The sequence below is a fragment of the Salmo salar genome, chromosome ssa15, assembly GCF_905237065.1.
Source record: "Salmo salar chromosome ssa15, Ssal_v3.1, whole genome shotgun sequence".
Lineage (NCBI taxonomy): Eukaryota > Metazoa > Chordata > Actinopteri > Salmoniformes > Salmonidae > Salmo > Salmo salar.
The window spans coordinates 102,160,901-102,184,999 of record NC_059456.1 but is presented as its reverse complement, the minus strand read 5'-3'; the positions used below and the strand labels follow the sequence as shown (position 1 = coordinate 102,184,999).

The following is a 24,099-nucleotide window of genomic DNA, read 5'->3' as shown; positions in this document are numbered from 1 at the left end:
CTCCTAAACAGGTGTTCTACTCCGCTAGCCAGCACCTCTCCTAAACAGGTGTTCTACTCTGCTAGCCAGCACCTCTCCTCAACAGGTGTTCTACTCCACTAGCCAGCACCTCTCCTCAACAGGTGTTCTACTCTGCTAGCCAGCACCTCTCTTCAACAGGTGTTCTACTCTGCTTGCCAGCACCTCTCCTCAACAGGTGTTCTACTCTGCTAGCCAGCACCTCTCCTAAACAGGTGTTCTACTCCGCTAGCCAGCACCTCTCCTAAACAGGTGTTCTACTCAGCTAGCCAGCACCTCTCCTAAACAGGTGTTCTACTCTGCTAGCCAGCACCTCTCCTAAACAGGTGTTCTACTCCGCTAGCCAGGACCTCTCCTAAACAGGTGTTCTACTCTGCCACCCAGCACCTCTCCTTAACAGGTGTTCTACTCCGCCAGCACCTCTCCTAAACAGGTGTTCTACTCTGCTATCCAGCACCTCTCCTAAACAGGTGTTCTACTCCGCTAGCCAGCACCTCTCCTTAACAGGTGTTCTACTCCGCTAGCCAGGACCTCTCCTAAACAGGTGTTCTACTCTGCCACCCAGCACCTCTCCTTAACAGGTGTTCTACTCCGCCAGCACCTCTCCTAAACAGGTGTTCTACTCTGCTATCCAGCACCTCTCCTAAACAGGTGTTCTACTCCGCTAGCCAGCACCTCTCCTTAACAGGTGTTCTACTCCACTAGCCAGCACTCTCTCCTAAACAGGTGTTCTACTCCGCTATCCAGCATCTCTCCTAAACAGGTGTTCTACTCTGCTATCCAGCACCTCTCCTAAACAGGTGTTCTACTCCTCTAGCCAGCACCTCTCCTCAACAGGTGTTCTACTCCCCTAGCCAGCACCTCTCCTCAACAGGTGTTCTACTCCACTAGCCAGCACCTCTCCTAAACAGGTGTTCTACTCTGCTAGCCAGCACCTCTCCTAAACAGGTGTTCTACTCTGCTAGCCAGCACCTCTCCTCAACAGGTGTTCTACTCCACTAGCCAGCACCACTCCTCAACAGGTGTTCTACTCTGCTAGCCAGCACCTCTCTTCAACAGGTGTTCTACTCCACTAGCCAGCACTCTCTCCTAAACAGGTGTTCTACTCTGCTAGCCAGCACCTCTCCTAAACAGGTGTTCTACTCCACTATCCAGCACCTCTCCTAAACAGGTGTTCTACTCTGCTATCCAGCACCTCTCCTAAACAGGTGTTTTACTCCTCTAGCCAGCACCTCTCCTCAACAGGTGTTCTACTCCACTAGCCAGCACCTCTCCTAAACAGGTGTTCTACTCTGCTAGCCTGCACCTCTCCTAAACAGGTGTTCTACTCTTCTATCCAGCACCTCTCCTAAACAGGTGTTCTACTCTGCTAGCCAGCACCTCTCCTCAACAGGTGTTCTACTCCGCTAGCCAGCACCTCTCCTCAACAGGTGTTCTACTCTGCTAGACAGCACCTCTCCTAAACAGGTGTTCTACTCCGCAAGCCAGCACCTCTCCTAAACAGGTGTTCTACTCAGCTAGCCAGCACCTCTCCTAAACAGGTGTTCTGCTGTGCTAGCCAGCACCTCTCCTAAACAGGTGTTCTACTCTGCTAGCCAGCACCTCTCCTAAACAGGTGTTCTACTCTGCTAGCCAGCACCTCTCCTAAACAGGTGTTCTACTCTGCTAGCCAGCACCTCTCCTCAACAGGTGTTCTACTCTGCTAGCCAGCACCTCTCCTCAACAGGTGTTCTACTCTGCTAGCCAGCACCTCTCCTCAACAGGTGTTCTGCTGTGCTAGCCAGCACCTCTCCTAAACAGGTGTTCTACGCTTGCTAGCCAGCACCTCTCCTAAACAGGTGTTCTACTCTGCTTGCCAGCACCTCTCCTAAACAGGTGTTCTACTCTGCTAGCCAGCACCTCACCTCAACAGGTGTTCTACTCTGCTAGCCAGCACCTCTCCTCAACAGGTGTTCTACTCTGCTATCCAGCACCTCTCCTAAACAGGTGTTCTACTCCGCTAGCCAGCACCTCTCCTAAACAGGTGTTCTAGTCTGCTATCCAGTACCTCTCCTAAACAGGTGTTCTACTCCGCTAGCCAGCACCTCTCCTAAACAGGTGTTCTACTCTGCTATCCAGCACCTCTCCTAAACAGGTGTTCTACTCTGCTATCCAGCACCTCTCCTAAACAGGTGTTCTACTCTGCTATCCAGCACCTCTCCTAAACAGGTGTGCATTTCTTTCACCTCGAGGTTATTATCTATAATATCTCCTAAGTTAATGCATTAAATCTTTTTGCAAATCCTCTGAGCTGAAGCCTGGGCATTAACATTGGGAACGACAGCAAGTCTTCAGGTCTCAGGCTGAAGGTTATTCATTAGTTCATTGTGGTTCTCCAAAAAACTTCCAAGAAGTGATGAAAGCTTGAGAGACATCGGCTGAGAAACAGGTAGAACAGGGAAGGATATCCATGGCTGCTATCCCTCAATCAGTTTTTTTCCTGTTGGATGAGATGAGAAGAGGTGTACGTGACTCTCTCTCTGAACAATGTTGGGAAAGCAGAAGATTAGAATGTAAGGGGTTTATGATTGTGGCTTAAAGGCCCAGAGCAGTCAAAAACGTGATTTACCTGTCTTTTATATGCACTCACAGGCCAGTTTATTAGGTACACCCCTCCCCCCGTTCACAAAAATTAAACGCTCATACAGACAGTGAGTCACGTGGTCGTGGCTTGCTATATAAAGCAGGCAGACAGGCATCGAGGCATTCAGTTACTGTTCGGTGTTAGAATGGGCAAAAAGCGACTTTGAGAGTGGTGTGATCGTTGGTGCCAGGCGTGCCGGTTCCTGTATCTCATGCAAAAACGAAAACGGCTCGTTGATGAGCGGTCAAAGGAAAATGGCAAGAATTGTGCAAGCTAACAGGCGGGCCACAAACAGACAAATAACAGAGCAGTACAACAGTGGTGTGCAGAACGACATCTCGTAACTTACAACTTGTCGATCCTTGTCATGGATGGACTGTTACAGCAGACGACCACACCGGGTTCCACTCCTATCAGCTAAAAACAAGGAGAAGTGGCTCCAGTGGGCACGCGATGACAAAGACTGGACAATTGAGGAGTGGAAAAACATCGCCTGGATCATGACAGTGAGTTCAGTTTACTTGAGTGTCCTGGTCAGTCCCCAGACCTGGTCAAACCTGGTCAGTCCCCAGACCTGGTCATTCCCCAGACCTGGTCAAACCTGGTCAGTCCCCAGACCTGGTCAGTCCCCAGACCTGGTCATTCCCCAGACCTGGTTAAACCGGGTCAGTCCCCAAACCTGGTCAGTCCCCAGACCTGGTCAGTCCCCAGACCTGGTCATTCCCCAGACCTGGTCAGTCCCCAGACCTGGTCAGTCCCCAGAACTCAACCCAATAGAACATCTCTGGGATGAGATGGAACGGGCTGTTCAAGGCATTAATGTACCGCCGTCCAATCTGCTGAAACTGCGGGAATGCTATCGCGTCAGCATGGACCAACATCATTGTGGAACGTTTCTGACACCTTGTAGAATGCCCTGAAGAATTCAGGCTGTTCTGGAGGCAAAAGGGGGGTTCGACCAGGTGTACCTAATAAACTGTCAGGTGAGTGTATTATTCCACGCTATGAGGTTGGAATAATACTGTGAAAATGTGGAAATGATGATAATTCCCTTTTCGTTGACGAGCTGTTTGAAACGAACGCCTGAAATTCCAACCTGTTTTAATCGGATGGAGTTTTGGCCTGCCTGGTGACATCAAATTAGTTAATAGACCAATAAGAAAGAGAGTTCCAAATCTCTCTGCCAATAACAGATCGTTTTTAGTTTTCCCCTCCCCACTCACACCATTCCCAGACAGTCCAAGCAAAATTCATGTTTTAGAAATGCTCTTTGCTATTTTTGTATCATTTTAATTGAAAACAATCACAGTAAGGTACTTAATTGTTACCCATAAAGGATTTCATATTGAGATAAAAAAAAAAAAACATTTGCATTGAACCATAGGACCTGAAACAATCGTCCGGTGATGTGTCGGTCAAACAGGTGAAATAAAATACATTCTACTCTGTACTTGTTTGGTGACTAAAACCATCCGTTTTTAACTCTAGTCAGACAAGATACCACTCCAGTGTTGTTTGTATGGGAGATTCCTTACTAGAAGATTTGCTTCACATGGAGTAAATATTTAATGTCATGGACACATCACACACACACACACACACACACACACATACATTTTACTGTGTCTTACTGGTGTTGGCCTTAATCGTTCCCAGTCAACTGGTGGTGACTGGTGGTGACTGGTGGTGACTGGTAGTAACTGGTGGTAACTGGGGGTGACTGGCGGTGACTGGCGGTGACTGGTGGATCTGTGTGTGTTTGACTGCCTGTTTTTTTGTGGTGACTGGTGGCTTCTGGCCCAAAGTCAGGATATGACTGTAGTGTGTCTGGTGAATGGATCCCATCTCATCCCATGGCTTGTCAGTCATGGACAGTTAGCCCCGCTGCCTCTGTCTCTAAGTCAGCTGAAAGGATGGATAGGATGTGTCTGTACCCCAGAGGATCAAGAGGAGAGGGTCTTCATTAGGGCTGGATGTGGGCCCATTTATGACAGACCAGACCAAACCAGACCAAACCAGTGAGGTGTAATTACCTGAGTAATGATAGGGTTTCTGAACAGACTCCATTTTGATTTCATTGCTGTCACGACTTCCGCCGAAGTCGGTCCCTCTCCTTGTTCGGACGGCGTTCGGCGGTCGACGTCGCCGGCCTTCTAGCCACCTCCGATCCACTTTTCATTTTCCATTTGTTTTGTCTTAGTCACCTGGTTTCACTCACCCAATGACCTGTTTATTATTTAACCCTCTGTTCCCCATGTTTGGTTGTGAGTGATTGTTTGTTGTATTGTGGTCCGTATTGTGGGCTTGGTAATTCTCTTGTATTTTGATGATTTTTGATGACTTACTTTTATTTACTCATCTCTGCTGTCGTGCGCCTGACTCCTCTGCACCACCTACACATAGATCCTTACAGTTGCCAATTGACCCTAATGTTTTATGTATGTAATTTAGCAGACCCTTTTATCCAAAGTGTCTTAACCCATGCATGCACACATATTGGTAAGGGAATCGAACCCATGATCGTGGTGTTGGAATGCCATGCTCTAGCAACAGACCAGAATCTAACATGGAGTGCCTGTTTATATTCACCCCCCTTGGATTTCTTAACTTTTTATTGTGTTACAAAGTGGGATTAAAATGGATTTAATTGTAAGATTTTAATGAAAAATAAAACGCTAATATAGTGTACCTTGATTAGATAAGTCTTCAACCCCCTGTGTCAATACGTGTTAAAAACATGTACTGTGAGTCTTTCTGGGTAAATCTCTAAGAGCTTTCAACACTTGGATTATGCAACATTTTCCCATTATTCTTTTCAAAATTCTTTAAGCTCTATCAAGGGGTTGGGGATCATGACTAGACTGCAACTTCCAAGTCTTGCCATAGATTTTCGAGCAGATTTAAGCCAGTCGCCACTCAGAAACATTCTTGGTAAGCAACTCCAGTGTAGATTTGGCCTTATGTTTCAGGTTATTGTCCTGCTCAAAGGTCAATTGATCTCCCGGTGTCTGGTGAACGCTTTCAAAAAGCTCCTTGGTCTTTGTAGTTGAATCTGTGCTTAATAATAATAATAATATAATTCACATGACACTTTTAACCAAAGCGACTTGCAGTCATACGTTGTACATATGGGTGGACCCAGGAATCAAACCCACTACCCTGGTGCTAACAAGCACCATGCTCTATCAACTGAGCTACAAATTCAATACTTGACTGAGGGGCCTTACAGAATGATGTTGTATGTATGGGGGACAGAGGAAGGGGTAATCATTCAAAGATCCTGTTATTTCACACAGAGTGAGTCCATGTAACTTATTTTGTGATTTTTATGAAGCCACATTTTACTCCTAAACTAATGTAGGCTTGCCTAAACATTAGGCGTGAATACTTCATATTTCAGTTATTACATTTTTATTCATTTGTAAAAGTTTGTCGAGTTTTCTTTTCACTTTGACATGATCGAGTATTTTGTGTAGATCAATGACCCAAAAAACAAAATCAGAATTAAATCTACTTCAATCCCATTTTGTAAGACAACAAAATGTGAGAAAAAAAGAATCCAAGGGGGGTGAATACTTATGATACCCACTGTATGTATGAGGCTGTGGCATCTCAGACGGTGGGAGGATTTGTACGGCTGTTGTTCCCACTTCCAGGAATCCAGGCATCTTCGACATCATGAGACTATCAGTCAATATCCAAAGGGAATATCTCTCCCTACTGAAGCCTCGGCAAGGGAATAGAAGACCTCAACAAGCCACTGTAGATTCAGCTTCTGCTAAAATCTGCTTGTTGACAGACAGATACAGTGTTAGACTCCAAGTCTCTCTGCTGAAAAGATCAACAGAAATGTGATTTCTACAACACTTTTCCTGAAGCGTTGAACATTCAGGCTAAGACTCACATTCAAATGAAATATCTATACTATAAAATAAATGACACTACCTACACACTGTATAACGTGGTTCATACAAGTGGTAACTTTTATTTCCATTTTGTCTAAGACAAAAAGATAGATTTCTACAGTACTAATGCTCATGAATTGTCACACAGTATTTTTTGGTGGGGTGGGACCATGTTAATGTTGCCGTTTCTGTGGGGTCAGAAAGTTGACCTGAAGAGCAACTGAAGAGACACATAACACTGATAGGTTGCTTAACATCATTACAACTGAGTTCACGTCTACTTGACTACAGTTAGTAAAGCTGAAATCACTGAAGGTGGAAATCAAGAAACACACAATTAGTTTTAACAACATGTACATGACATCTACATGTACACACACACGCGCGCACGCACGTATTCACACACAAACACGCACACACGCGCCGCATACTCACACACACACATGCCGCATATATGCACATGCACACACACACACGCGCCGCATACTCACACACACACGCACATGCACACACACACGCGCCGCATACTCACACATGCACACACACACGCGCCGCATACTCACACACACACACACACACACACACACACATCAAGGTACAGTCTCTCCAGTTATTTTGATTGAGAACAACAATCTCACACTAATAATATATTTACATCGTAAATCTACAGACACAATAAGGGTACATTACGTACAAAAATCGGAAAAATCGGAAATATCTAAAAATATACAATTATTATATACAGCTCAAGTATTCACCCTGTCACTCCTACTATATTTATAGATAGATATATTCATTTTCAATTTGACAGAATGTACATCAACATCTACAGAGTAAATATACAGAAAAAAAAGGGGAAGTTAGGGGATTTTACAGTTTGATGTTAAATGGTTTCGTATTACGGGCCAGGAGAAACTGTACCTAACGGAGCGGTTTTCTCCAAACAGAATCTACAAACGTTAGCTACTTTTAGCCACCGCTAGCTAACAATCAATGGAAGTGAATGGTGCATCTACACCACTACCAGGGTGAGCTAACATCACGTTGTAGAATCCTACACTTCCCCCACTAAGTACTGTAGTTCGGTTATTGATCTTTCACAGAATAAAGCATATTATCACTGTTATATAAATACACTATCACTGTAATTTGAGAGAAATTGAGTTAGTCTACACAGGATGAATATATTGTACTTGTACAAGGCAGTAATGAGACAGTGATAATACATACAGGCCCTGGAGTTGACATCACATTACCTCAATAAGTGATTTAGGGAATTTAACGTCATTTTAGGCAAATGAATGATTAAAGGCAATGTGCAATATACACCTTCTAGTCTCTGTCCACTTTGTGTGCCTTTTGTATCATTTTAGACTGTTCCTCTCTGTATATATCTCTCTCTCTCTCTCTACCTCCTTCTCTCTGGGTCTCTCTCTCATCTCTCTCTCTACCTCCTCTCTGGGTCTCTCTCTCTCATCTCTCTCTCTCTCTACCTCCTCTCCGGGGCTTTCTCTCTCTCCCTCATCGCTCTCCCTCTCTCTCAATCTTTCTCTCTCTCTCTCAATCTCTCTTTCTCTCTCACTCATCTCTCTCCCTCTATCTCTCTCTCCCTCTCTCTCAATCTCTCTCTTTCTCCCTCTCTCAATCTCTCTCATCTCTCTCCCTCTCTCTCAATCTCTCTTTCTTTCACTCACCCTCATCTCTCTCCCTCTCTCTTGCTTTCTCTTTCTCAACTCTCTCCCTCTCTCTCAATCTCTCTTGCTCTCTCTTTCTTTCACTCTCTCTCTACCTCCTTCTCTCTGGGTCTTTCTCTCTGTCTCTTTCCCTTATCTCTCTTCCTCTCTCTCAATCTCTCTTCCTCTCTCTCTCTACTTCTTTTTCTCCCGGTCTCTCTCTTCCTCTCTCTCTACCTCCTTCTATCCCTCTCTCTCTTTTTCCTCCCTCCCTCCCTCCCTGGCCTCCTTCCATCAATAATAGTTCAAGTGATTCTAGCTCTCTAATTGGTAATCATTTCCTCTATGATCTTTTAGTATAATTAATTAATGAACCATGTTAGTCTGTTTAAGTGCTATACAATCCGTAGCATGGCTTTTTTAAAGGGAGAAAGAGTTTAGGTTTCCTGTGTTTACGTCCCAAATGCATTATATAGGGAACAGAATGCCATTTGGCATACAACCTGTGAGTTGCTGCTGTACACATTAGCCCATACGCGTACTGTAGCCTGTATGGGTATGTAGCTAAGAGATCTGCTTGCTCGTCTTCCAACATGACCATTTAGTCCCTAGCAACCTGTGGTTGTGATCCACCAGTCAATACAATGCTATGAGTAAATGCTGTGCTCTATTTGTTGGTAACAATGCAAATAATCTATTCTGTTATCTCACTTCCTTTGTGCTTCCACAGTTGTGCTTCAGATGTGCTCTTTATTGCTGTGCTTTACTGAAATCTATAGAGGCGTTCTCTGTTTGTGCCTGGACTTTATATCCTGTGCTGGGTATTGTGTATTGGCTGCCACCATTGGAGATCTATCACTTCTAGGGTTGAAACATTTCCCCATGAAGTGAAGAAAAACTAGGCAATACGGGAATCCCCGGAATGAAGTGAAGAAAAACCAGGCAATACGGGAATCCTCCAAACCGTATTCTGAAAAACCTGGGGAATTTTGTTCAAGTTAACCAGAATTTTGCACCACTGAGACAGACAAGACATGTTCTGTCGCTGGTTTTCTGTTTGATCAGATGTTCAACTCCAGGGTCTCTACCTGCGGTACAGTGCTCACGGGCTACATAGCAACTCTACATAATGTCTCCATAAAGACGACTTTAACAAAAGGCTAACAGACAGACACAGAGATGCTGTTCAGGCAATGACAACAGGTTGGCCAAAGCCTGTAACAAACATTATACAGCATATCTGGGTTGGTCAAAGCCTGTAACAAACATTATAAATCATATCTGGGTTGGTCAAAGCCTGTAACAAACATTATAAATCATATCTGGGTTGGTCAAAGCCTGTAACAAACATTATAAATCATATCTGGGTTGGCCAAAGCCTGTAACAAACATTATACAGCATATCTGGGTTGGTCAAAGCCTGTAACAAACATTATAAATCATATCTGGGTTGGCCAAAGCCTGTAACAAACATTATAAATCATATCTGGGTTGGTCAAAGCCTGTAACAAACATTATAAATCATATCTGGGTTGGTCAAAGCCTGTAACAAACATTATAAATCATATCTGGGTTGGTCAAAGCCTGTAACAAACATTATAAATCATATCTGGGTTGGTCAAAGCCTGTAACAAACATTATAAATCATATCTGGGTTGGTCAAAGCCTGTAACAAACATTATAAATCATATCTGGGTTGGTCAAAGCCTGTAACAAACATTATAAATCATATCCGGGTTGGCTGCCAGAAACACGTTGACTCTATCTCATTCTCAGTCACTTAAAAATCTGTTCTCTCATAATCATCTTTCCTTCATCTGGACTGTTTAGAAAGTACTTTGCCATAGATCCGGATTCAATCTGCATCGCGGAAGTATCGCAGCAGATCTGTGTTAAAAGTTTAGAGTCATTTTCCAATTGAGCCGACATACATGTATGCAGTGTTTGCCGTGAATGCAGCAGTCTCCATGAATGCGGGAACGTTGCCATTCAATTTCAATCAAGCAATAAAGTGAATGTTCCGCGCTACTTTGTCGATTCAGATTGGATCCAGCCACCCACCTTGTCATTTCTTTCAGATCAGAGTAATGTAGTAGAGTATTTTTTTTAGAAGAGCCACAGCGTGCTCTGTGTGTATCATCACTGTCTTCAGGGTGAGGCAGGAAACACACGGATACTGTCAGGTACTCCTCTGGTGGCCAACAGTGCCACCCTGTGGTTTAAGTCTGCTATTGCATTTTTTAAAAAACGAGTTTCATTTTGTACACTACATTATATCCACATAATCACAATTATTTAGACAAATCTCACACTATCATACAAATATTTCAACCATGAAAATAAAGTCATTTTTTTTTCAAACTTGACAATTCACGGAAATAAAATCTATTATTTGTGCCATTGATTGATCAGAGTGTTCATCGAAGAAGATAATTAGAGGAATGTACAATATTAATTAACCTTACATTTCCCATTGATACATTTTTGAACAACGGTCAACAGCAATCCCATGGGTACATAGTTCTATTTCTAATCGTGGGGTCACCTGGGCTGTCTGCAGAGCACACACAACGCCTGGTGATCAAACGCTAGCTGCTTGGCTTATCTGTGCACAGATGAATCATGCTGCCTTCTAAGACTGGATTAAAATGGGGCCCCCTTCATCTAGTGTATGATAGATGACTGCCATCAACATCCGTAGTGGCTACGCTCTGTTTGGTTTCATAGGGGACTTGTTGTGTTTGGTTCAGTGGCGACGTGGGGTTTTAATGGCGACGTGGGGTTTTAGGGGCGACGTGGGGTTTAGGGGCGACGTGGGGTTTTAAGGGCGACGTGGGGTTTTAAGGGCGACGTGGGGTTTTAGGGGCGACGTGGGGTTTTAAGGGCGACGTGGGGTTTTAGGGGCGACGTGGGGTTTAGGGGTGACGTGGGGTTTTAGCGGCGACGTGGGGTTTAGGGCGATGTGGGGTTTTAGGGCGACGTGGGGTTTTAGGGGCGACGTGGGGTTTTAGGGGCGACGTGGGGTTTAGGGGCGACGTGGGGTTTTAATGGCGACGTGGGGTTTTAGGGCGACGTGGGGTTTAGGGGCGACGTGGGGTTTTAGGGCGACGTGGGGTTTTAAGGGCGACGTGGGGTTTTAGGGGCGACGTGGGGTTTTAAGGGCGACGTGGGGTTTTAGGGGCGACGTGGGGTTTAGGGGCGACGTGGGGTTTTAAGGGCGACGTGGGGTTTTAGGGCGACGTGGGGTTTTAGGGGCGACGTGGGGTTTTAGGGCGACGTGGGGTTTAGGGGCGACGTGGGGTTTTAGGGGCGACGTGGGGTTTAGGGGTGACGTGGGGTTTTAGGGGCGACGTGGGGTTTAGGGGTGACGTGGGGTTTTAGGGGTGACGTGGGGTTTTAGGGGCGACGTGGGGTTTAGGGGTGACGTGGGGTTTTAGGGGCGACGTGGGGTTTAGGGGTGACGTGGGGTTTTAGGGGCGACGTGGGGTTTTAGGGGCGACGTGGGGTTTAGGGGCGACGTGGGGTTTTAGGGGCGACGTGGGGTTTTAGGGGCGACGTGGGGTTTTAGGGGCGATGTGGGGTTTAGGGGCGATGTGGGGTAGAACGACACTACTGCTCTGTGTTAAGGCTTAGATATGGGGAGGCTGTGTTTTACAGCTAGGTGAACAGTAGAGAGAGGGGGGGCTGTTCTTTACAGCTAGGTGAACAGTAGAGAGAGAGGGGGCTGTTCTTTACAGCTAGGTGAACAGTAGAGAGAGAGGGAGGGGCTGTTCTTTACAGCTAGGTGAACAGTAGAGAGAGGGGGGGGCTGTGTTTTACAGCTAGGTGAACAGTAGAGAGAGAGGGGGCTGTTCTTTACAGCTAGGTGAACAGTAGAGAGAGAGGGGGCTGTTCTTTACAGCTAGGTGAACAATAGAGAGAGAGGGGGGCTGTTCTTTACAGCTAGGTGAACAGTAGAGAGAGAGGGGGCTGTTCTTTACAGCTAGGTGAACAGTAGAGAGAGAGGGGAGCTGTTCTTTACAGCTAGGTGAACAGTAGAGAGAGAGAGAGGCGGGCTGTTCTTTACAGCTAGGTGAACAGTAGAGAGAGGGGGGGCTGTTCTTTACAGCTAGGTGAACAGTAGAGAGAGAGAGGGGGCTGTTCTTTACAGCTAGGTGAACAGTAGAGAGAGAGGGGGGGGCTGTGTTTTACAGCTAGGTGAACAGTAGAGAGAGAGGGGGGGGCTGTTCTTTACAGCTAGGTGAACAGTAGAGAGAGGGGGGGCTGTTCTTTACAGCTAGGTGAACAGTAGAGAGAGAAAGGGGGCTGTTCTTTACAGCTAGGTGAACAGTAGAGAGAGAGGGGGGGGCTGTGTTTTACAGCTAGGTGAACAGTAGAGAGAGAGAGGGGGGCTGTTCTTTACAGCTAGGTGAACAGTAGAGAGAGGGGGGGCTGTTCTTTACAGCTAGGTGAACAGTAGAGAGAGGGGGGGGCTGTTCTTTACAGCTAGGTGAACAGTAGAGAGAGGGGGGGGCTGTTCTTTACAGCTAGGTGAACAGTAGAGAGAGAGGGGGCTGTTCTTTACAGCTAGGTGAACAGTAGAGAGAGGGGGGCTGTTCTTTACAGCTAGGTGAACAGTAGAGAGAGAGGGGGCTGTTCTTTACAGCTAGGTGAACAGTAGAGAGAAGGGGGGCTGTTCTTTACAGCTAGGTGAACAGTAGAGAGAGGGGGGGGCTGTTCTTTACAGCTAGGTGAACAGTAGAGAGAGAGGGGGGCTGTTCTTTACAGCTAGGTGAACAGTAGAGAGAGGGGGCTGTTCTTTACAGCTAGGTGAACAGTAGAGAGAGAGGGGGGGGCTGTTCTTTACAGCTAGGTGAACAGTAGAGAGAGGGGGGGCTGTGCTTTACAGCTAGGTGAACAGTAGAGAGAGGGGGGGCTGTGTTTTACAGCTAGGTGAACAGTAGAGAGAGGGGGGGGCTGTTCTTTACAGCTAGGTGAACAGTAGAGAGAGAGGGGGGCTGTTCTTTACAGCTAGGTGAACAGTAGAGAGAGGGGGGGCTGTTCTTTACAGCTAGGTGAACAGTAGAGAGGAGGGGGGCTGTGTTTTACAGCTAGGTGAACAGTAGAGAGAGGGGGGCTGTTCTTTACAGCTAGGTGAACAGTAGAGAGAGGAGGGGGGCTGTTCTTTACAGCTAGGTGAACAGTAGAGAGAGGGGGGCTGTGTTTTACAGCTAGGTGAACAGTAGAGAGAGGGGGGCTGTGTTTTACAGCTAGGTGAACAGTGAGAGAGGGGGGGCTGTGTTTTACAGCTAGGTGAACAGTAGAGAGAGAGGGGGGGCTGTTCTTTACAGCTAGGTGAACAGTAGAGAGAGAGGGAGGGGCTGTTCTTTACAGCTAGGTGAACAGTAGAGAGAGGGAGGGGCTGTTCTTTACAGCTAGGTGAACAGTAGAGAGAGGGGGGGGCTGTTCTTTACAGCTAGGTGAACAGTAGAGAGAGAGGGGGGCTGTTCTTTACAGCTAGGTGAACAGTAGAGAGAGAGGGGGGGGCTGTTCTTTACAGCTAGGTGAACAGTAGAGAGAGGGGGGGCTGTGTTTTACAGCTAGGTGAACAGTGGAGAGAGAGGGGGGCTGTGTTTTACAGCTAGGTGAACAGTAGAGAGAGGGGGGGCTATGTTCTTTACAGCTAGGTGAACAGTAGAGAGAGGGGGGGCTGTGTTTTACAGCTAGGTGAACAGTGGAGAGAGAGGGGGGCTGTGCTTTACAGCTAGGTGAACAGTAGAGAGAGGGGGGCTGTGTTTTACAGCTAGGTGAACAGTAGAGAGAGAGGGGGGGCTGTTCTTTACAGCTAGGTGAACAGTAGAGAGAGAGGGAGGGGCTGTTCTTTACAGCTAGGTGAACAGTAGAGAGAGAGGGGGCTGTTCTTTACAGCTAGGTGAACAGTAGAGAGAGAGGGGGGCTGTTCTTTACAGCTAGGTGAACAGTAGAGAGAGAGGGGGGGGCTGTTCTTTACAGCTAGGTGAACAGTAGAGAGAGAGGGGGCTGTTCTTTACAGCTAGGTGAACAGTAGAGAGAGAGGGGGGCTGTTCTTTACAGCTAGGTGAACAGTAGAGAGAGGGGGGGCTGTTCTTTACAGCTAGGTGAACAGTAGAGAGAGAGGGGGGGCTGTTCTTTACAGCTAGGTGAACAGTAGAGAGAGAGGGGGGCTGTTCTTTACAGCTAGGTGAACAGTAGAGAGAGAGGGGGGCTGTTCTTTACAGCTAGGTGAACAGTAGAGAGAGAGGGGGGGCTGTTCTTTACAGCTAGGTGAACAGTAGAGAGAGAGAGGGGCTGTGTTTACAGCTAGGTGAACAGTAGAGAGAGAGAGGGGGGCTGTTCTTTACAGCTAGGTGAACAGTAGAGAGAGGAGGGGGCTATTCTTTACAGCTAGGTGAACAGTAGAGAGAGAGAGGGGGCTGTTCTTTACAGCTAGGTGAACAGTAGAGAGAGAGAGGGGGGCTGTGTTTACAGCTAGGTGAACAGTGGAGAGAGAGGGGGGCTGTTCTTTACAGCTAGGTGAACAGTAGAGAGAGAGAGGGGGCTGTTCTTTACAGCTAGGTGAACAGTAGAGAGAGAGGGGGGGCTGTGTTTTACAGCTAGGTGAACAGTAGAGAGAGAGGGGGGGGTACCCATCCATTTTACTGGATGGGTACAATAGCTCACCTTTAAGAGTTAAGGTACGACGCTTTAGAAGAATGATTTACTACTGAGATGCATCCCAAATGGCACCCTATTCCCTATATAGTGTGCTACTTTTGACCAGAGTCCTATGGACCCCTATTCCCTATATAGTGTGCTACTTCTGACCAGAGTCCTATGGACCCCTATTCCCTATATAGTGCACTATTTTTGACCAGAGCCCATAGGGTTTCATTTAGGATGCAGACCAGGTCACATTTCCACTAAGAGGGTCTGTAGAGATTGTTTCATGTGATAAAAGGGAGAGAAGAAAGTGGTGCTTCGTGAAGTGAAAAAGGTTGTGTACTAGTCTGAATCCCCTTCTACTCTATGAGATATAGTCCTCTTTTATGGAATGAAGAAATGACTTTATGAGCTTCTTCCTGAGATAACACAGCTCCTTCCATCACCCAAAATAAACCTAGCTCAAACAAAAAGAAAAAACACTGAAGGTCTATGATCAGTTTGACCGTCGTATTGCAGTGTTTGGGACACCTTGACTTTAACACAGTTACACCAAAACACACCGTACATCTTAACCACATTACCTGGAGAAGAAGAGATCCTAATTCTGGAGGATGGAGAGATGCTGTTCTGTAATGGAGGGATGAAGTGGAGGAATGAAGTGGAGGTTACACTAAAACCTCCCCCGGCAGTGCTCTCTCTCTCTCTCTCTCTCTCTCTCTCTCTCTGGGTTTTCTTGAGTTGTGTTTGATAGATAGGGTGTGTTGTGCTTCAGTCAGTCAGATCGATCATAGTTCGGACTCTGGCGAATTAATATTCTGATAACCCGTCTTGGTCGGTGTCCCGGTACCATATCCAGCCGTGTTGGTCATCTCCTGGGCTCCGCCGGGCCCCAGGTAGGGGCGGTGAGAAGGCATGGGTGAGGGGCTGGGGCTGGGTGTGCCTTTACTGAGGATGAAGCGAGACTCGTTCTCTTCCTCTAGGCCAGAGAGGTCCTTGGTCATGCCTTTACGGTAGGAGACGGACAGCTTGTTGGAGCCGTCAGAGAGCAGGTTGAAGTGGCGGGCGATGAAGACGCAGGGGAGAGGAAGCATGGCGGCGATGATGAGGGAGTAGGCCACGCCCAGAGCCCACGGTGGGTAGGAGAGGAACTTCTCGGACGCCTAGTAGGGTGGGGGGGGGGGGGGGGAGAGAGTGAGTGAATGTATTAAATAATTAAACATACATGTACTATCTAAACAATCATTGGACTGGCAGGAAAGTCTTAGAACATAACATTTAAAAGGGCAAGCAAATGCACATCTGAAATACAAAGCAGATAGAAGGAGTAAGAAAGAGGATGAAAAAGAGAACGAGACAGAGAAGCTACCACGAGAGAGATGATTCACTGACCAGTTCCTCCACCCAGGCGTTGTACCCTGCAGGACTGACGGCCATCTCTATCACAGTGGCAATGATGAGCACGGTGAGACAGGCAGGAGACACGTACTTCCACATATAGAAATAGAAAGAGTAGGGTCTGAAACCCAACATGTCCTCTAGATCCTGCATGAACCTGAGAGAGAGAGAGAGAGAGAGAGAGAGAGAAGGAAAGAGAGACCGAGGGAGAGAGGGAAAGAGAGAGGGAGAGAGAGAGGGAAAGAGAGAGGGAGAGAGAGAGAGATAGGGAGAGAGAGAGAGAGAGAGGGAGGGAGGGAGGGAGGGAGAGAGAGAGAGAGGGAGAGAGAGACCGAGGGAGAGAGAGAGAGGAGAGAGAGAGAGAGAGAGAGAGGGAAAGAGAGAAGGAGAGAGAGAAGGAGGGAGGGAAAGAGAGACAGAGGGAGAGAGAGAGCATGGGAGAGAGAGAGAGGAGGGAGAGGGAGACAGAGAGAGAGAGGGAGGGAGAGAGAGAGAGAGGGAGGGAGGGAGAGAGAGAGAGAGAGAGGGAGGGAGGGAGGGAGGGAGGGAGGGAGGGAGGGGGAGAGAGAGAGGGGGAGGGGAGAGAGAGGGAGGGGAGAGAGGGGGAGGGAGGGAGATTAATGTGGGGAAGAACAAAAACAAGTTTGAAGACATTCATCACGATACAAATCTACAAATCCATTTGTCCGTGGCTATAAAGTAATATGGAAGTGCCGTGTCATGTTATGTATCCAGTACCTCTTGGTGCCGTAGATCCAGGCCACAGATATATTCTCCAGTATAACCACCACAGTGAGAGGCAGGCCAGCTGAGTAGTCATCAAACATGGTCACAAAGTAGTTCCCGGAGCGTTGGACGAACAGCAGGCCGCAGAAGAACGCCACAATGCAACAACCAACTGAGAAGGGGAAGAGGAATAGGAAGAAGAGGAGGACAAGAGAAGGAGGAGGAAGAGGAGGAATCAGGAGGAAGTGGAGGAAGAGAGAAGGAGGAAGAAGGAGAAGAAATAGGAGGACGAGAGAAGGAGGAGAAGGAGGAGGAATAAGGAGGAAGAGAGAAGGAGGAAGAGGAGGAATAAGGAAGAAGGCGGAGGAAGAGGAGGAAGAGAGAAGGAGGAGGAAGAGGAGGAATAAGTAGGAAGAGGAGGAAGAGAGGAGGAAGAAGTAGGAGAAATAGGAGGACGAGAGAAGGAGGAGGAGGAGGAGGAATAAGGAGGAAGAGAGAAGGAGGAGGAGGAAGAGGAGGAATAAGGAAGAAGGAGGAAGAGGAGAAAGAGAGAAGGAGGAGGAAGAGGAGGAATAAGGAGGAAGAGGAGGAAGAGAGAAGGAGGAAGAAGGAGGATAAATAGGAGGACGAGAGAAGGAGGAGGAGGAATAAGGAGGAAGAGAGAAGGAGGAGGAGGAAGAGGAGGAATAAGGAAGAAGGAGGAGGAGGAAGAGGAGGAATAAGGAGGAAGAGGAGGAAGAGAGAAGGAGGAAGAAGGAGGATAAATAGGAGGACGAGAGAAGGAGGAGGAGGAATAAGGAGGAAGAGAGAAGGAGGAGGAAGAGGATACATGAATAATCATACATACAGACCACAAAAGAAGGCTACGACCCAACAGCCCACTGAGAGAGGAAGGTCCACGCTCCATCAGAACCATCATCGCTATTCACACTGGCCTAACACATCTGAACAAGAGGAACACCTATGTGAGAATGCTGTTCATTGACTACAGTTCAGTATCAACATTATTGTTCCCTCCAAGGCCATCACCAAGCTCAGAGCCTTGGGTCTGGACACCACCCTATGCAACTGGATCCTGGACTTCCTGACCGGCAGACCACAGGCTGTAAGGATTGGCAACAACACTTCCTTTACACTGACTCTTAACACAGCCCCCCCCCCCCAGATGTGTGTCCTCAGTCCTCTGCTGTACTCCCTTAGGGCCCCCCCAGGGGTGTGTCCTCAGTCCTCTGCTGTACTCCCTTAGGGCCCCCTCAGAGGTGTCCTCAGTCCTCTGCTGTACTCCCTTAGGGCCCCCCCAGGGGTGTGTCCTCAGTCCTCTGCTGTACTCCCTTAGGGCCCCCCCAGGGGTGTGTCCTCATTCCTCAACACCGACTGTGTTGCTTTGCACCACACCAACTCTGTCATCTAGTCTCCATGACGACACCACGGTTTTAGGCCTGATAACCAACAATGACGAGTCAGCCTATAGGGAGGAAGTAAGTGAACTCGCATTGTGTTGTCAGGACAACAACCTCTCCCTCAACGTCAGCAACACAAAGGAGTTGATTGTTGACTTCAGGAAGTAGAGGAAGGAATAAGGCCCTCCATCACTGGGACCGTTCTTCCACCCATCCAGAGACCACAAGATTTGGTGGCACTTTAATTGGGGAGGATGGGCTCGTGGTAATTTATTTTAAATGTATTTATTTCACTAGGCAAGTCAGTTAAGAACAAATTCTTATTTACAGTGACAGCCTAAAGGGGAACAGTGGGTTAACAACCTTGTTAAAGGACAGTACGACAGATTTTTACCTTGTCTGTTCAGGGATTCGATCCAGCAACCTTTTGGTTACTGGCCCAACACTCTAACCACTAGGCTACCTGCCGCCCCTACACTCCAACCATTAGGCTACCTGCCGCCCCTACACTCTAACCACTAGGCTACCTGTCTCTAACCACTAGGCTGCCTACTCTAACCACTAGGCTACCTGCTCTAACCACTAGGCTACCTCCTCTAACCACTAGGCTACCTGTCTCTAACCACTAGGATACCTGTCTCTAACCACTAGGCTACCTGTCTCTAACCACTAGGCTACCAGTCTCTAACCACTAGGCTACCTGTCTCTAACCACTAGGCTACCTGTCTCTAACCACTAGGCTACCTGTCTCTAACCACTAGGATACCTGTCTCTAACCACTAGGATACCTGTCTCTAACCACTAGGCTACCTGTCTCTAACCACTAGGATACCTGTCTCTAACTAACAGGCTACCTGTCTCTAACAACTATGCTACCTGTCTCTAACCACTAGGCTACCTGTCTCTAACCACTAGGATACCTGTCTCTAACCACTACGATACCTGTCTCTAACCACTAGGATACCTGTCTCTAACCACTAGGATACCTGTCTCTAACCACTAGCATACCTGTCTCTAACCACTAGGCTGCCTACTCTAACCACTAGGCTACCTGCTCTAACCACTAGGCTACCTCCTCTAACCACTAGGCTACCTGTCTCTAACCACTAGGCTACCTCCTCTAACCACTAGGCTACCTGTCTCTAACCACTAGGCTACCTGTCTCTAACCACTAGGATACCTGTCTCTAACCACTAGGCTACCTGTCTCTAACCACCAGGCTACCTGCCTCTAACCACTAGGCTACCTCCTCTAACCACTAGGCTACTTGTCTCTAACCACCAGGATACCTGTCTCTAACCACTAGGCTACCTGTCTCTAACCACTAGGCTACCTGTCTCTAACCACTAGGCTACCTCCTCTAACCACTAGGCTGCCTGTCTCTAACCACTAGGCTACCTGTCTCTAACCACTAGGCTACCTGTCTCTAACCACTAGGCTACCTGTCTCTAACTACTAGGCTACCTGTCTCTAACCACTAGGATACCTGTCTCTAACCAATAGGATACCTGTCTCTAACCACTAGCATACCTGTCTCTAACCACTAGGATACCTGTCTCTAATCACTAGGCTACCTGTCTCTAACCACTAGGCTACCTGTCTCTAACTACTAGGCAACCTGTCTCTAACCACTAGGCTACCTGTCTCTAACCACTAGGATACCTGTCTAACTACTAGGCTACCTGTCTCTAACCACTAGGCTACCTGTCTCTAACCACTAGGATACCTGTCTCTAACCACTAGGATACCTGTCTCTAACCACTAGGATACCTGTCTCTAACCACTAGGATACCTGTCTCTAACCACTAGCATACCTGTCTCTAACCACTAGGATACCTGTCTCTAATCACTAGGCTATCTGTTTCTAACCACTAGGCTACCTCCTCTAACCACTAGGATACCTGTCTCTAACCACTAGGCTACATGTCTCTAACCACCAGGCTACCTGCCTCTAACCACTAGGATACCTGTCTCTAAGCACCAGGCTACCTGTCTCTAACCACTAGGCTACCTGTCTCTAACCACTAGGCTACCTGTCTCTAACCACCAGGCTACCTGCCTCTAACCACTAGGCTACCTCCTCTAACCACTAGGCTACCTGTCTCTAACCACCAGGCTACCTGTCTCTAACCACCAGGCTACCTGCCTCTAACCACTAGGATACCTGTCTCTAACCACTAGGCTACCTGTCTCTAACCACTAGCCTACCTGTCTCTAACCACTAGGCTACCTGTCTCTAACCACTAGGATACCTGTCTCTAACTAACAGGCTACCTGTCTCTAACCACTAGGATACCTGTCTCTAACCACTAGGATACCTGTCTCTTACCACTAGGCTAAAACAAATTAAACTTGAATAGTTGAGAGGAAAGATATTAGGCTGATTAGGCTGATTATGTGACTACATCTCTAATGCTTACCAATGCAAAGTAAGGCATCGCTTCTTTCAACAGCCATTGGCTGATGCCAACAGACCTTTGACTAATGACTGATAAATAATCAATCTATCGATACCAATCAAACAACCAACCAATCAGTAGAAGCCTCACCACAGAGGAACTCCTTGCGGATCTTGGGAAAGGCGTCCAGTACAGGTGTGGTGATCCCTGTCATGGTGCCGATCATGGACCCCAGGCCCAGGTTAATCAGCATGAAGAAGAACATGACAGACCAGAAGGGAGAGGCAGGGAAGTGGGTCATGGCTTCAGTGAAGGCAATGAAGGCCAGGCCTGTACCCTGCACTGCCTGGAGAGAGAGAGAGAGAGAGAGAGAGAGAGAGAGAGAGAGAGAGAGAGAGAGAGAGAGAGAGAGAGAGAGAGAGAGAGAGAGAGAGAGAGAGAGAGAGAGAGAGAGAGAGAGAGAGAGAGAGAGAGGTAGAGAGGGGTATAGAGAGGTAGAGAAACCAACAGAGATGTTTTATGTAGGGTAGAGTTGGGTAAGTTGAGCCATGTTTTAAATTCAGCATCACTCCGTCAAGGCTGTATTCTTTCTAACAGAGATATCTACATATATTTCAGGATGTTTTTTTTATCCCTTGACATAATAATGTAAACATGACAGTTTATTGTGCCAGTTTACCCCATACCCGGGGTAAGTTGAGCCACGGTAAATTGAACCTCGGGACAGGGTAAGATGAGCCTTTAAATATTACCACTATCTTTTTATAATCATGTCTATCTTCATTTACCAAACACAATTCAACACAATCACAATACTTTTTGGGTCTTCTAATCATTGTAAACATATTTTAACACAGGCTTAACACCTAACAAACACTGTGCACTTTTTAAAACACTTTTAACATAGGCTATGCCCTGTTGTTACCATATTATCCGCGTGATAATGCCTTGCATTTCGCCTGGGAAGAAAACGTTTCAATTTGCTCAACTTGCCATTGGCTCAAGCCTTGGCTCAACTTACCCCATGGTCATTGGCTCAACTTACCCCATGGTCATCAGCTCAACTTACCCCATGGTCATCAGCTCAACTTACCCCATGGCCATTGGCTCAACTTACCCCATGGCCATTGGCTCAATTTACCCCATGGTCATCGGCTCAACTTACCCCATGGTCATCGGCTCAACTTACCCCATGGTCATCGGCTCAACTTACCCCATGGCCATCGGCTCAACTTACCCCATGGCCATTGGCTCAACTTACCCCATGGTCATCGGCTCAACTTACCCCATGGCCATTGGCTCAACTTACCCCATGGTCATCGGCTCAACTTACCCCATGGTCATCGGCTCAACTTACTCCATGGTCATCGGCTCAACTTACCCCATGGCCATCGGCTCAACTTACCCCATGGCCATCGGCTCAACTTACCCCATGACCAACATACCTTGTTGAGTTCGTCCTCCAGTATACAGGGGTCCAGTCCTAGCTGATCGAAGCTGTCCTCCCTGACAGTCTTGATCACTCCATACATCTCCTGATAGTCCAAAGCTGACAGGTGAGAGAAGTTGACGTGGGGAGGGATCAGCTCAAGACTCAACACACCTGACTTAAGGTAACCTAGGATCTTCTCTGCATTCCTGTAGACAGGAGGAGAGAGGAGAGGAGGGTACGGTTAGTACTGAAGAAGAACCTCATCTATTTTACAATGACAATATGCCATTGGATATGCCATTTGAGTTTGATTAAATTATTTGAGTTTGGTTGAGTTCTCTGTTGACAAGAGTGAGGTTGGAATTCAAACAAACACAGATTAACGATCTGTGCACTTTTCTTTGAAGTGTTTTTATGCATGAGCCAACATCTGCAGTGTTTACAGAGATCACCATCTCAGCCAATGTCTGGTGGATTGTTTCTAAAAGTTTATTGCTGTGCCCAGGTCATTAGTGCTGCGTTGGATTGAATCCTGGCATTTAAGCTTTTTACAATTAATATGCACTGCAAAACAGACATAAATTGTCCCATAATGATTCAAACGTAAAGACAAGAGGAATGACTGAGTGGACAGCAGATTTACTCCAACGACACATAATAATAAATCAGGATTATATAGCAGATTTACTCCAGCACAAACAGATCTGGGATCAGAAGACAGCACAAACAGATCTGGGATCAGTAGACAGCACAAACAGATCTGGGATCAGAAGACAGCACAAATAGATCTGGGATCAGAAGACAGCACAAACAGATCTGGGATCAGAAGACAGCACAGACAGATCTGGGATCAGAAGACAGCACAAACAGATCTGGGATCAGTAGACAGCACAAACAGATCTGGGATCAGAAGACAGCACAAACAGATCTGGGATCAGTAGACAGCACAAACAGATCTGGGATCAGAAGACAGCACAAACAGATCTGGGATCAGAAGATAGCACAAACAGATCTGGGATCAGAAGATAGCACAAACAGATCTGGGATCAGAAGACAGCACAAACAGATCTGGGATCAGAAGAAATCACAAACAGATCTGGGATCAGAAGACAGCACAAACAGATCTGAGATCAGAAGACAGCACAGACAGATCTGGGACCAGGCTAGATATACTCACTCCACAACACATTTCTCGTTCATGATGTTGGCCTTGAACCCCAGCACGGCGAACACCACCAGCGTAGCCAGGATGGAGGTGATGAAGTTGATGATAGAGACCAGCGCTGCGTCAAAGTGGCAGTTGTTGTCCCGCTTGTTGTAGCTGGAGAAGGCTATGACCCCTCCGAACCCAAGGCCCAGAGCGAAGAACACCTGGGTGGCCGCCTCCCTCCAAACCTGGGGCTCCAGCATCTTCTCTAACTGGGGTTAAGAGGTCAAAATAAAGTAGGTTTTATTGTCACGTGCACCAGAAATGTGCAGTTTTACAGGGTTAGCCATAGCAGTACAGCACCCCTGGAGCAAATTAGGGTTAAGCGACTTTTGATGTGTTTGGCGCAGGTTTTCAAACCAACTGGTCCAACGCTCTAACCACTAGGCTACCTGCCGCCCATTTGAGGTTATAGGTCAGGGGGTAGAGGGGGCAAAGGTCAACAACTTAATGCTCCACACACAATCATGCTCTAATAGACATTTCTGGCAAATGTCTACCTTCAGAGGAAAAATACATTAGTACACATGAGTACCTCAGTCAGCCTTTAGAGGGCGACAACAACCACATGTTCAGTCAAAGTGAATACTAACGACACAGTAAATGAAGGATAAGGTACAGTACAGAGGCTCTGAATCCATTCATTAATGATAGTTGAGTG

General features: G+C 47.1%; 1 protein-coding gene across 1 annotated transcript in view; it reads right to left on the bottom strand.

Annotated features, from left to right (window-relative positions):
• Nucleotides 1-14,781: 14,781 nt before the first annotated feature.
• The window catches only part of LOC106572845 (sodium-dependent neutral amino acid transporter SLC6A17), a 43,063-nt gene continuing 33,745 nt past the window's right edge, over nucleotides 14,782-24,099 (bottom strand). Inside the window, exons 7-12 of the mRNA XM_045696453.1 lie at nucleotides 23,409-23,650; nucleotides 22,245-22,437; nucleotides 20,950-21,145; nucleotides 17,013-17,172; nucleotides 16,269-16,431; nucleotides 14,782-16,039 (exon numbers count right to left, since the gene is read on the bottom strand). Of these exons, the coding sequence (XP_045552409.1) occupies nucleotides 15,665-16,039; nucleotides 16,269-16,431; nucleotides 17,013-17,172; nucleotides 20,950-21,145; nucleotides 22,245-22,437; nucleotides 23,409-23,650 (1,329 nt within the window). The 3' untranslated portion in view covers nucleotides 14,782-15,664. The remainder of the gene's footprint in view (nucleotides 16,040-16,268; nucleotides 16,432-17,012; nucleotides 17,173-20,949; nucleotides 21,146-22,244; nucleotides 22,438-23,408; nucleotides 23,651-24,099) is intronic.